The 12,112-nt window shown below is 46.7% G+C and overlaps 1 protein-coding gene across 2 annotated transcripts; it reads right to left on the minus strand.

Moving 5' to 3' along the window:
- Positions 1 to 2,537: 2,537 nt before the first annotated feature.
- Positions 2,538 to 8,742, minus strand: LOC102189943 (zinc finger protein 133). Of its 2 annotated transcripts, XM_018044545.1 has the most exons (4): positions 8,492 to 8,562; positions 8,240 to 8,321; positions 7,995 to 8,090; positions 2,538 to 4,421 (listed from the first exon to the last, which is right to left on the minus strand). In XM_018044545.1, the coding sequence occupies exons 2-4, from the start codon at positions 8,247 to 8,249 to the stop codon at positions 2,734 to 2,736; spliced, it is 1,794 nt and encodes a 597-aa protein (XP_017900034.1). In that variant the 5' UTR covers positions 8,250 to 8,321; positions 8,492 to 8,562; the 3' UTR covers positions 2,538 to 2,733. The 2 variants fall into 2 exon arrangements, with proteins under 2 accessions (XP_017900034.1, XP_017900033.1); XM_018044544.1 differs by lacking the exon at positions 8,240 to 8,321 and having other exon boundaries at positions 8,492 to 8,742.
- Positions 8,743 to 12,112: the final 3,370 nt, after the last annotated feature.

A 12,112-nucleotide genomic window follows, 5' to 3' on the forward strand; every position in this document is an offset into this window, starting at 1 on the left:
TCTCTATAATACTGTATGCAGCTCGAGAGCAGAGATCAGAACACTACATTTTCCTTTCTTTCTTCTCCCCAAACTGACATTATAGAGCCGGGCACTCAGTCTGGCTGGCCAGCAGGGTAGCTACACCTGCTTCTGAAATGTTTGCTTCCACACTTAACAGATTAATAAATAGATACTCAGAGGATATAGCAATCCCAAACAATCAGCTCTGATCTAAAAAAGAGAGCAAAGCCTCTGGTTTCTCAGAACCATTTCTCTCTTTCATTTGAGTTGCTTCCAAGTATGACAAAGAATTTGCTTTGGAAAACTTAAATTTTTTTGTAACAATTGAAATGCTGTCGCTGCCAGTTTAGGCTTCAACCGAGTGTATGTTGTGCTTTATCTTATGTCAGCAATTCTAGGTCCCAGATATTTCTGTGACCCCAGGTTTTTATTTTCCCTCCAATGACAAGATTTGGGTGGGTAAGATTTAAAATTTTTAATTGAGGTAAGATTCAGGTAATATAATGTTTACCATTTTGACCATTTTTAAAGGAGTACGTCAAGGCTGTAATTGTCACCCTGCTTATTTAACTTATATGCAGAGTACATCATAAGAAACGCTGGGCTGGAAGAAGCACAAGCTGGAATCAAGATTGCCAGAAGAAATATCAATAACCTCAGATATGCAGATGATACCACCCTTATGGCAGAAAGTGAAGAGGAACTAAAAAGCCTCTTGATGAAAGTTAAAGTGGAGAGTGAGAAAGTTGGCTTAAAGCTCAACATTCAGAAAGCTAGATCATGGCATCTGGTCCCATCACTTCATGGGAAATAGGTGGGGAAACAGTGGAAACAGTGTCAGACTTTATTTTTTGAGGCTCCAAAATCACTGCAGATGGTGACTGCAGCCATGAAATTAAAAGACGCTGACTCCTTGGAAGGAAAGTTATGACCAACCTAGATAGCATATTCAAAAGCAGAGACATTACTTGGCCAACAAAGGTCCGTCTAGTCAAGGCTATGGTTTTTCCAGTGGTCATGTATGGATGTGAGAGTTGGACTCTGAAGAAAGCTGAGTGCCGTAGAATTGATGCTTTTGAACTGTGGTATTGGAGAAGACTCTTGAGAGTCCCTTGGACTGCAAGGTGATCCAACCAATCCATTCTGAAGATCAGCCCTGGGATTACTTTAGAAGGAATGATGCTAAAGCTGAAACTCCAGTACTTTGGCCACCTCATGTGAAGAGCTGACTCTTTGGAAAAGACTCTGATGCAGGGAGGGATTGGGGGCAGGAGGAGAAGGGGACGACAGAGGATGAGATGGCTGGATGGCATCACCAGCTCAATGGACGTGAGTCTCAGTGAACTCCAGGAGGTGGTGATGGACAGGGAGGCCTGGCGTGCTGAGATTCATGGGGTCACAAAGAGTCGGACATGACTGAGCAACTGAACTGAACTGAAAGTATATGGTTCAATGGATTTTAACATTTCCAATGTTCTGCAGCCATCATTACCATCGAGTTCCACAACATTTTTATTACCCACAAGGGCAGTCCTTTATTGTTAATGGGGAACAGTCATCCCCATTTCCTCTTCTCTTAGTCTCTGGCAGCCACTATCGTGCCTTCTGTCTCTTTCCTGTGGCTTATCCTGGGTATTTCATATAAATGGAATGTGTTTGCTTTTTTCCCCCCTTTATTCTATTAACATGATGTATTGATTTTTTTTTTTCCTATGTTGAGCCAGGAAACCACTCAGTCAGTGTGAAAATCTTTTTCATATGCTGCTGGATTTGGTTGCTAATACTGTGTCGAGGGTTTCTCCCTCTATATCCATAGGGATTAGGGTCTGTAGTTTTCTTGTGTTGTCTCTGTCAGGTTTTGCTAGTAGGGTAATACTGGTCTCACAGAATGATTTAGGAAGTCTTTTTTGGTAAGATTTTGAGAATGGGTGTTAATCCTTTAAATGCTAGAAGTTGCCAATAAGGCCATCTGATTTCAGGCTTTTTTGGAAGGTTTTTGATTACTAACTCAATCTCCTTCTTCATGCTGGTCTGTTCAGATTTCCTGCTGGTCTGTACATGATTTAAGTGTTTAGATGTTTGTTCATTTCTTCTAGGTTAACCAGCTGACTCACAATTATTTGCGGTGTGTTTACCCTAACTCTAAGCAGTAGCAGTGGTCCTAACCGCTGATTTGACTCAGCAAAGGCAGAAGTGGAGACATCTGAGAGCGAGGAGGAGGCAAGCCAGTAGGGGGCTGCCACAGGAGCTGGGGGAGAGTGGGGCGGGGGCTGCAGGTGAGAGTGAGCAGCTTAGGGGAGGTTGTGTTTCCTGGAAGACCCCCTCCCTTGCCCATATCCCCTGAACACAGTTCCGGGATCCTCTCCCTCTACAAAGGACCAGACTGTCCAAGAATCAGACTGACTCAGTTCTTAGGTCATCCAAAGGACTGAATTACTGCAGAACCATGGCCTCAGAAGCTCGAGATTTCTGTACCACCCCTGATTCCTTACCTTTATAGGTGGGTGAATGAGAGACACAGTTGAGGCCACAGATTTGTAAAGCAGCAGAGTTTTATTAGAGCAAAAGGCCCCAAACACGACGACTTGGGGTAGAGGAAGTAAACTGAGTTCAAATGTCTTTTTGACCGCTTAGGGAATGTGTTTCAAGAAGAGTGTAAAATGTTTTGATTTAGTCTGCGCTCTTGAGCGGGTGAGGGGGTCAGGAGGATGCTCCGGCGGAGCCTCAGTGTCAGACTGAAACGGTGGTCTGTGGTGGGCACACATTCCTCCTGTGTCTGCTGAGGTGGCACTTCTGGCTGAAGCCTTGCCCGCATGCCTTGCACACGTGCGGCGTCCTCCCCTGGTGTGTCATCTGGTGCAGGATGAGGTGTGACTTGTGGGGAAAGCCTTGGCCGCAGTCTGGGCATAGACAGGAGTTCTCTTCCAAGTGTGACCACTTGTGCATGAGCAGGGCGGACTTGTTGCCGAAGCCTCGCCCGCACACACGGCAGTTGTACGGCTGTTCCCTTGTGTGTGTGCGTCTGTGCCGGATGAGGCCTGACTGGTGGCGGAAGCCCCGCCCACACTCCCTGCACACGTACGGCTTCTCCCCGGAGTGTGTCCTCTGGTGTGCCACAAGGTTCGACTTCTGGCTGAACCCTCGCCCGCACTCCGCACACACCAGGGGCTTCTCCCCCGAGTGCGTTCTCTGGTGTCGGATGAGGTTGGACTGCTGGCTGAAGACACGCCCGCAGTCCTTGCACACGATGGGCTTGTGTCCGGAGTGCGTGTTCTGGTGCCTGTTGAGATGGGACTTGAGACTGAAGCCCCGCCCACATACCCCACACACGTAAGGCTTCTCCCCGGTGTGTGTGCGCCTGTGCGAGATAAGGGTTGAATTCTGGCTGAATCTGTGTCCGCACACGCCACACACGTAGGGCTTCTCTTTCGAGTGTGTCCTCTGGTGGTTGACGAGTGTGGACCTCTGCCGGAAGCAGCGCCCACACTCCTTGCAGGCGTATGGCTTCTCCCCAGAGTGCGTCCTCTGGTGTGAGATGAGGTTCGACCTGTCGCTGAAGCCCAGCCCGCAGTCACCGCACACGATGGTCTTCTCCTCTAGGTGTGTCCTCCGGTGCCTGACGACGGCTGACTTCTGGCTGAATCCTTTCCCGCACTCCTGGCACACGTAGGGCTTCTCCCCAGAGTGTGTCCTCTGGTGGATGATGAGGTTGGACTTCTGGCTGAAGCCTCGCCCGCACTCACCGCACATGTAGGGCTTCTCGCCCGAGTGTGTCCTCTCATGTATGATGAGCGTCGACTTCCGGTTAAAGCCCCGCCCACACTCCCCACACAGGAGGGGCTTCTCCCCCGAGTGCGCCTTCTGGTGTCTGGCCAGGCTCTTCTTCAGACTGAAGCCCTTCCCACACACCCCACACACGTAGGGCTTCTCCCCGGAGTGGATCCTCTGGTGACTGAGCAGGTTCGTCATCTTGCTGAAACCCAGTCCACACTCTCCACAGTTGACAGTCCCAAACCCCAGGACTTCGATCCTCTTCAACAGCCTGTCTGTTTCCTCAGGGGTCCCCATTTGTGCCGGGCCGGCCTCTATCTCCATACCTGGGACCCCACCCCCAGAGAAGACTGGCTGCCTCTGGGGTGGCCTGGGGAATACTTCTACAGTACTTTTCTCTGTCTTTCCAAACAAAGGCAGGGCACCTTCCCTCTCCTGCCCTTCCGCTTCCTCGATCCAGGCACTACCACCAGCGGCCTGCTGCTGCTGGTCCTCCAGGCACAGGTCTCCTGGCTGCATGGGATCTTCGGCATACAAGCACGTGAAGATCCAGGGTGGGGGACTACACAGCACCTGCTGCACGTGGAATTTCTGACTGCAGAGATCCGGAGGGCAGGACGGACAGAGGTGGAGTTCTGGCTTTGGTTCTGTGGCAGAGAGAAGAGTCGGAGTCAGAACTGAGACGTGGAGCCGCCAAAGCAGTTCTGCCTCGTCTGATGGTTAAGACTCCATTCCTTGTTCTTCAAAATGTTTACATCTTCAGGGCCACCCAGCAAGACTTCCTGCAGAGGACCTACTACAACGACCTCCTAATGCACAACCACCCAGTGACACAAACAGGGTCCAAAGGGATTGTCTGTGACCAAGAGAGCTCTAACCAGAGGACCCACATGGAAACGTGTCTGTCTTTCCCTGTCTCCCTGAGAGGATGGGGCAGAAGAACAGAGCTGTCCCTGAGCTTGGAAGACCCTGGTGTAGGAGGCAACACAGCGGAGTGGCTAAAGATACCACGTGTGAGACACCTGAACCTGGAGGGTCCTGTTGCTGCTGCTGCTGCTGCTGCTAAATCGCTTCAGTCATGTCTGACTCTGTGCGACCCCAGAGACGGCAGCCCTCTAGGCTCCCCATCCCTGGGATTCTCCAGGCAAGAACACTCGAGTGGGTTGCCATTTCCTTCTCCAATGCATGAACGTGAAAGTGAAGTCGCTCAGTCGTGTCCGAACCTCAGCGACCCCATGGACTGCCGCCTTCCAGGCTCCTCTGTCCATGGGATTTTCCAGGCAAGAGTACTGGAGTAGGGTGCCATTGCTGACAAATACTTATTAGAGGACTACTCTGGACCAGAATTCCCACAAGCCAGGGCTTCCCTGGTGGCTCAGACAGGGAAGAATCTGCCTGCCAATGCAGGATACACAGGTTTGACCCCTGGGTCGGGAAGAGCCCCTGGAGGAAGAAATGGCAACCCACTCTAGCATTCTTGTCTAGAGAATTTCCATGGACAGAGGAACCCGGCAGACTATAGTCCATGGGGTCGCCAAAGAGTTGGACACAACCGAGTGACTAACACTTTCTTTCACTTTCACTTCAGGAGGCTTTCAGCAGTAGACAACACACACACGGTCTAGGCCCCCCAATGACTGGTGCCACGGATCAGTCCGAGTCTTGTTAATTTCCATAATTAACCTAAATAAAAATGGCACCAGGAATCAATATAAAAGTTTTCTTCTTACAGTACCTCTCGTAAGGAGATGTCAACACTGAACACCTTGCTTCAGCACCGCTGGTTCTATTCAGCTGGCGGGAATGCAGGATCACATAGTCTGAGGAACCAGGTCCAGACCTCAGCGCATCTGCCTGAACACTTGCCTTCACTGATGCACTGAACTTTTGAAAACCAACTGTGTATACATCTACATTCTAGAATTATTCCATCAGGATAGAATGCTACTGTATTCTGAGACAGGGCCTTTAAAGAGGTGATTAAGGTTAAAAGAAGTCATAAGGCTCTAATCAATATGTCTGTGACCTCCCTGTAGGAGGAAGGCCAGGATGTGCAGCCTCAGAAAGGCCAGGTGAGGACAGAGTGAGGAGGTGACCATTCAAAGTTCAGGAGGGAGACCTCCTGTGTAAACTGCCAACACCTCCGCCAACCAAGAACTGCAAGCCTCCAGAAACACAGTAAAACCTTTTGCTTCTGCCATGAATTCTGGTGCTGTGTTTCTACTGCTCTGGTGCCTGAGCTAACAGAAATGCTTCTTCTACCTTGAGCTCTTCCCTAAGTGCCTCTGTACCTGCCCTACAGTCTGCCCCTAAGTAAGTCCCATGAGATCCATCAGCTGTTCCAGTAAATGTGAAAGGGCCAAAGTCTCTATTCAAAGATAAGAGTTGGTTTGGCAGAAAATGCAATAGCAGCTACATGACACCCCAAATCACATTAAATACCATACCAAAACTCTCTAGAAAACAAAGAGCCACAACAAAGCAGGTGCTAAGACTAAGAAGAAATAATAGGATTGATATGTAACACACGACTATATTTAACATGGATGACTGACAAGGACCTACTCTACACCACAGGGAACACTGCTCATGTTATGTGACAGCCTGCATGGAAGGGGAGTTTGGGGGAGAATGGATACACGTATACGTATGGCTGGGTCCCTTCGCTGTCCGCCTGAAACTATCACAACATTGTTAATCAGCTATACTTCAATATAAAATTTTAAAAAGTTTTTTTAGAAAAAATGAAAGTTTAAGGAATATAATGTGGAACAAAAGAATTTTAACATTAAAAACTTCATTAATGAATGAGATAAAATTGTCATGAACCTTTACATGCCTAACAGTACACTGAAGTGAAATATACAGCAAAAACTTAGAAATAAATGGGGGATTTCATATAAATTACAATGACATTGCGAGTAATCTGCTATGACTCTTAGCAGACCAAAAACAAGGATATAAACAACTTGAAAAATATAATGATTTCTATTATATATGCTATTTCCCTTGATTTTAAGAAAAAATTGACTAAGCTTTCAAGTTTGATAAAACAGAAATAGAAAATCTCTTACAGAAAAAGAAAACATATACTTCTCTTTATTATGAAACTGTCAACAGTATTTTAAAAGCTAAAAGACACACAATTCCCTACAGTTATCTATTCCTCTATCATTTAAAAAGAATGCCAAGCCAAAAAACTTTCCAGAAACTCTACTCTTTCCAATTCTCTACCCACCAAGCTAACCACTGATCACAGTCAATAATAATGCAGATGTCTCTGTTCACATATACATGTTGATACAGTCTTTCACACAAACCCAACTATGTAATAAACATTGTTTTGCAATTTTTCACTTAAAAATGTATCTTCTAAGTATCTGCTTTTCTGTTAAAGAAGGCAAAGGAAAATCTGCCCTTCATTAATGAACAATTAGGAAGCATCATCACAAAAATGTAAAGTTATTAAAAAAAAAAGTAGAGACAGGCTCACTAAACTGTGGGACCATGTAAAAAGGACTAATACACATGTAACTATCATTCCAAAAAGTTATAAAAATGGAAAGTTATTTTAAAAAAAAAGGATCAGTAAACTGTGGGACCATGTAAAAAGGACTAATACACATGTAACTATCATTCCAAACAGAAGGAAACAGAAGGGAACAAAACAATAATGTCCAAAAATCTCCCCAATGTGGCTCTAACCATAAATTTATAGATTCAAAAATCTGAGCACACGCTATGACAGGAAAACTTCAAAGAAAAGCAGCTCACTTCCTCAGTGACATCGCAGTCAAACAGCTGAACACCAAACATACAGAAAACTCTGAAAGTAGCCAGAGGTTTAAAAAGTAACAGAAAAAACAAAGCAATAACTGTGGAAATGACAGCTGATTTCTTATCAGAAACAATGGGAGGCCTGAACAGGGGAACAGTATCTTTAAAGTGGTGAAAAAATAAGCCAATCTAAAATTCTAATCCAGGGAAAATATCCTTTTAAAAATATAGTAACAAGAGCCACCAGACTATGTATGTGGGAGAGAACTAAGTGAGGCAGAGACGGCAAACCCAGTGCAGGGAGACGAGACACCAGGAAGCTCGAGTGCGGCTGCAGGTCTGGAAGGGGGCCAGCAGGGCAGTGCACACGGTGAGCGGCCAGGGGGCCAGCAGAAAGACCTCCCCACCCCCAGCCCTCTGAACCACCCAGTGTCCCCACTCACCCAGGCAGCTGACGGGCGAGCATTTCCTCTCTTCTCTCCAGGTCTCCTTCCCTTGCTCCAGCTGGGTGATGAGTTTTGGTTTAGAAAACGGAATGCCTGCTCAGAGGAAAAGAGAACAAGATGGTCGCAGGTTATCCTGCACTCAGAGCCACACCAGGGGCGAGGATTTCTAAAGGTGGTGGGGAAGATCTGAGAGTGGTGAGCTCCCCGCCAGGGAAGGGAAGCCAGGATGGGAGTTCACTGACCCGACCTCATGCTGTGAGAGAACACCTCCCTCGTTTACAAGAAGATACTGACTAGGAAGAGATGCCATGCTTACCAGAGAGCCTACGGGAAAAGGCCAGAAATGCGGAGTATCACACACATGTATACACACCTGTACACGCTTACAGAGTGTCTCTGCTTTGGAGTCCAACCCAAAGGTAAGGCCAGAAACCAAGAGGGCTGCTCCAAGTTGCCAGCAGCCAGGACCCGGGTCCTGAGACATGCAGGCTTACCCAGTGAGACCAGGTTGCTGTAGTTCTCCAGCATCACCTCCCGGTACAGGGACCTCTGAGCAGGGCTCAGCAGCACCCACTCATCCTGGGTGAAATCCACAGCCACATCTCTGAATGCCATGTGTGCCTATAACACAAAACAGCCCTGTTCACCCAGGAGCCAGCCCTGCCCAGGCTTCAGGGTAAGGGGCAAGGGGGAGGCTGCCCGGGGGAGGCAGGTGAGAGATCTAGATCCTGCCTCTGACCCTGGTGTTCTGTATTCCAAGATCTTTAAAGCCCACTCCCCATCTGGCAGTGGCACTTGTCAGCACATTCAAGGTCCTAGGTGGGCTGATTTGGAGAATACATACAGAAATAGGAGCCTGTAACTTTCAGGAACTTTAACTCTATGTTGAGGGAAAGCGCCACACTTTTGAGTTTAAAGAATGTAAAAGAATCATCTGAACCATGGTACTAGTGTTGAAGCATCCGAATGACTGAGGTTCACACAATTCAGTTATGGCGGAGACCAAACACAGCTCAGTCCTTCCCCCAATCCCACAGCCTCTCCGGCCCTCCTTCCCTAAGAGGTACTCACCAGCAGGGAATGGTGAAAAGCACGAATTTGAACGCTACTGCCCTGGTTTGGAGCCCATCCCAGCCATCAGCTAGCATCTCCGCTTTTTCAACTGTGGGTAACAGTCCACTAAACGTCCTGTCCCACACTGTGGTGCTCAGGGTGGACGTTGCTGGCATTGAGTCCATGGATTCATCTCACATGCCATTCTCACACCCTGCCCAACTTCACTGCCTTTATCGTAACACTGTTTCTAAGTGGAAAGCACCCTGGAATAGGGACATCAGGAGAGGTTTTCACAAGAGGCCCAGGAACTTGGTCTTGAACGAAGCACGGGAGTCTAGGGACGAGAAATGTGCCAGGTGTTCCCGGGAGGTGTATGGGGAGCAGAGAAGAGGACACCCGAGCCAAGGAGGAGAGGAAGCCTGAATCCTGGGACGGAGGACCATTTGGAAGGAATAAAAGGCACAAAGTGGGAGAAATGCAGAACAGGTCGAGCGTAGGAGCGGCTTGTGGGTTTTAAATGATTGTAAATATACATAAGCATTTTACTATTTTTACCATTTGAAGTGTACATTTCAGTACATTAAGCATGCTCGCACTTAATGTGGTACAACCACCACCAATATCCATCTCCAGAACTGGTTCATCATGTCACGTTGAAACTCTGTGACCATTAACCATAATGCCCTTTCTCACAAACCCTGGTAACCAATCATCATTTTACTTTCTGTCTCCATGCATTTGGCTATTCTAGGTATCACAAATATGTGAAATCATATGGTGTCTGTCCTTTTGTGTCTGGCTTATTTCATTCAGCGTAATGTCTTCAAGTTTCAGCCATATACTCCAAAGAAGACGTACAGATGGCCAAGAGACACATGAAGAGAGGCTCAACATCGCTAATTGGTCAGTTCAGTTCAGTCACTCAGTCGTGTCTGACTCTTTGTGACCCCATAAACTGCAGCACGCCAGGCCTCCCTGTCCATCACCAACTCCCAGAGTTCACCCAAACTCATGTCCATTGAGTCGGTGATGCTATGCAGCCATCTCATCCTCTGTCATCCCCTTCTCCTCCTGCCCCCAATCCCTCCCAGCATCAGGGTCTTTTCCAGTGAGTCAACTCTTCGCATGAGGTGGCCACAGTATTGGAGTTTCAGCCTCAGCATCAGTCCTTCCAATGAACACCCAGGACTGATCTCCTTTAGGATGGACTGGTTGGCTCTCCTTGCAGTCCGGGGGACTCTCAAGAGTCTTCTCCAACACCACAGTTCAGAAGCATCAATTCTACGGAGCTCAGCTTTCTTCACAGTCCAACTCTCACATCCATACATGACTACTGGAAAAACCATAGCCTTGACTAGACAGACCTTTTGTTAGAGAAATGGAAATCAAAAATACAATTCACACCAGTCAGAATGGCCATCCTCAAAAAGTCCACAAATGATAAATACGGGAGAGGATGTAGAGAAAAGGCACCCCTCCCACACTGTTGATGGGAATGTAAAACTGGTAACAGACCCTCTAGAGAACAGTATGGAGGTGCTTTTAAAAACTAAACATAGGACCACCACATGATCCAGCAGCCCCACTCCTGGGCACATATCCAGAGAACATCGTAATTCGAAAAGATGCAGCCGGTGTTCACTGTAGCGCTATTTATTACAGGCAAGACACGGAAGCAGCCTAAATGCCCATCAGCAGAGGAATGGATAAAGAAGATGCGGCACAGGCCTTCCCTGGCGGCTCAGTGGTAAGGAATCCACCTGTATTCACACGAGTTCCAGTGGCAAGGAGTCCTGTGACTACAGGAGACACGAGTTCCATCCCTGATCTGGGAAGATCCCACATGCCTTGGAGCGACTAAACCTGTGTGCCACAACTACTGAACCTGCGCTCTACAGCCCGTGCTCTGCCACGAGAGAAGCCACCTCAATGAGAAGCCCGTGCACCACCACTGGAGAGCAGCCCCACCTGCCGCAACCAGAGAACAGCCAAGCAGCAGTGAAGACCCAGCACAGCTATGAGTAAATAAAACTGTTTTCAAATGTAGTACATCTTTGTACAATGGACTATTACTCAGCCATAAAAAGAATGAAATAATGTCATTTTCAGCAACATGGATGGACCTAGAGATTATCATACTAAGTGAAGTCAAACAAACAAATATATCACTCATACCTGGAAACTAAGGTTTTCAAATGATATAAATGAATTTATTTATAAAACAGAAACAGACTCACACACTTAAAAACAAAATATATGGTTACCAAAGGGGAAATTGTGTGTGTGTGGTGGGGGGAGAATAAATGAGGAGTTTTGGATTAACATACACACATACAATATATAATATATAAAGTATATAGACAGGTAACCAACTAGACCCTACTATATAGGACAGAGAACCCTACTCAATACTCTGTAAGAACCTATATGAGAAAAGAATCTGAAAAAGAATAACATATGTGTATGTATAACTGAATTACTTTTCTGTACACCTGAGATTAACACAACATTGTAAATCAACTGTACCACAGTAAAAATTGAGAAAAAAAGACGACCTGAATCAAAATATGAAGGGCCTACAAAGTACCAGGGAAAAACTGACACACAGCCAACAACTTCAAGGTATCTATCTATTGGAAAAACTATCAGGCTCTGAAGAATAACAAGAAAACTCCTAAGTGACTCTAGACAAAAATATACCAGACTTCCATGAGACTTTTCAAAATCATCATTCAACTCATGTGCACTGCAGGTGGGAACATACAATGCTGCAAGCACTATGGAGAACAGCACAGCAGTTCCTCAAAAATTTAAAAATACACATTATCATATGACCTACCAATTCCTCTTCTGGGTATTTCCCAAAAGAATTGGAAGCAGGGACTTGAACAGATATTTGTACACTCACGTGAGCAGCATTATTCACAATAGCCAAAATGTAGACGTGATCATCAAGTGTCTGTCAATAGACAAATGGGATAAACAAGAGTGGTGTGTGTGTGTCGTCGACCGAGCGTTCCGCGGTGTGTGTGTGCATGTGTGATCTCTCTCTTTTTTTT

Source organism: Capra hircus, unplaced genomic scaffold (genome assembly GCF_001704415.2).
Source record: "Capra hircus breed San Clemente unplaced genomic scaffold, ASM170441v1, whole genome shotgun sequence".
NCBI classification, from domain to species: domain Eukaryota; kingdom Metazoa; phylum Chordata; class Mammalia; order Artiodactyla; family Bovidae; genus Capra; species Capra hircus.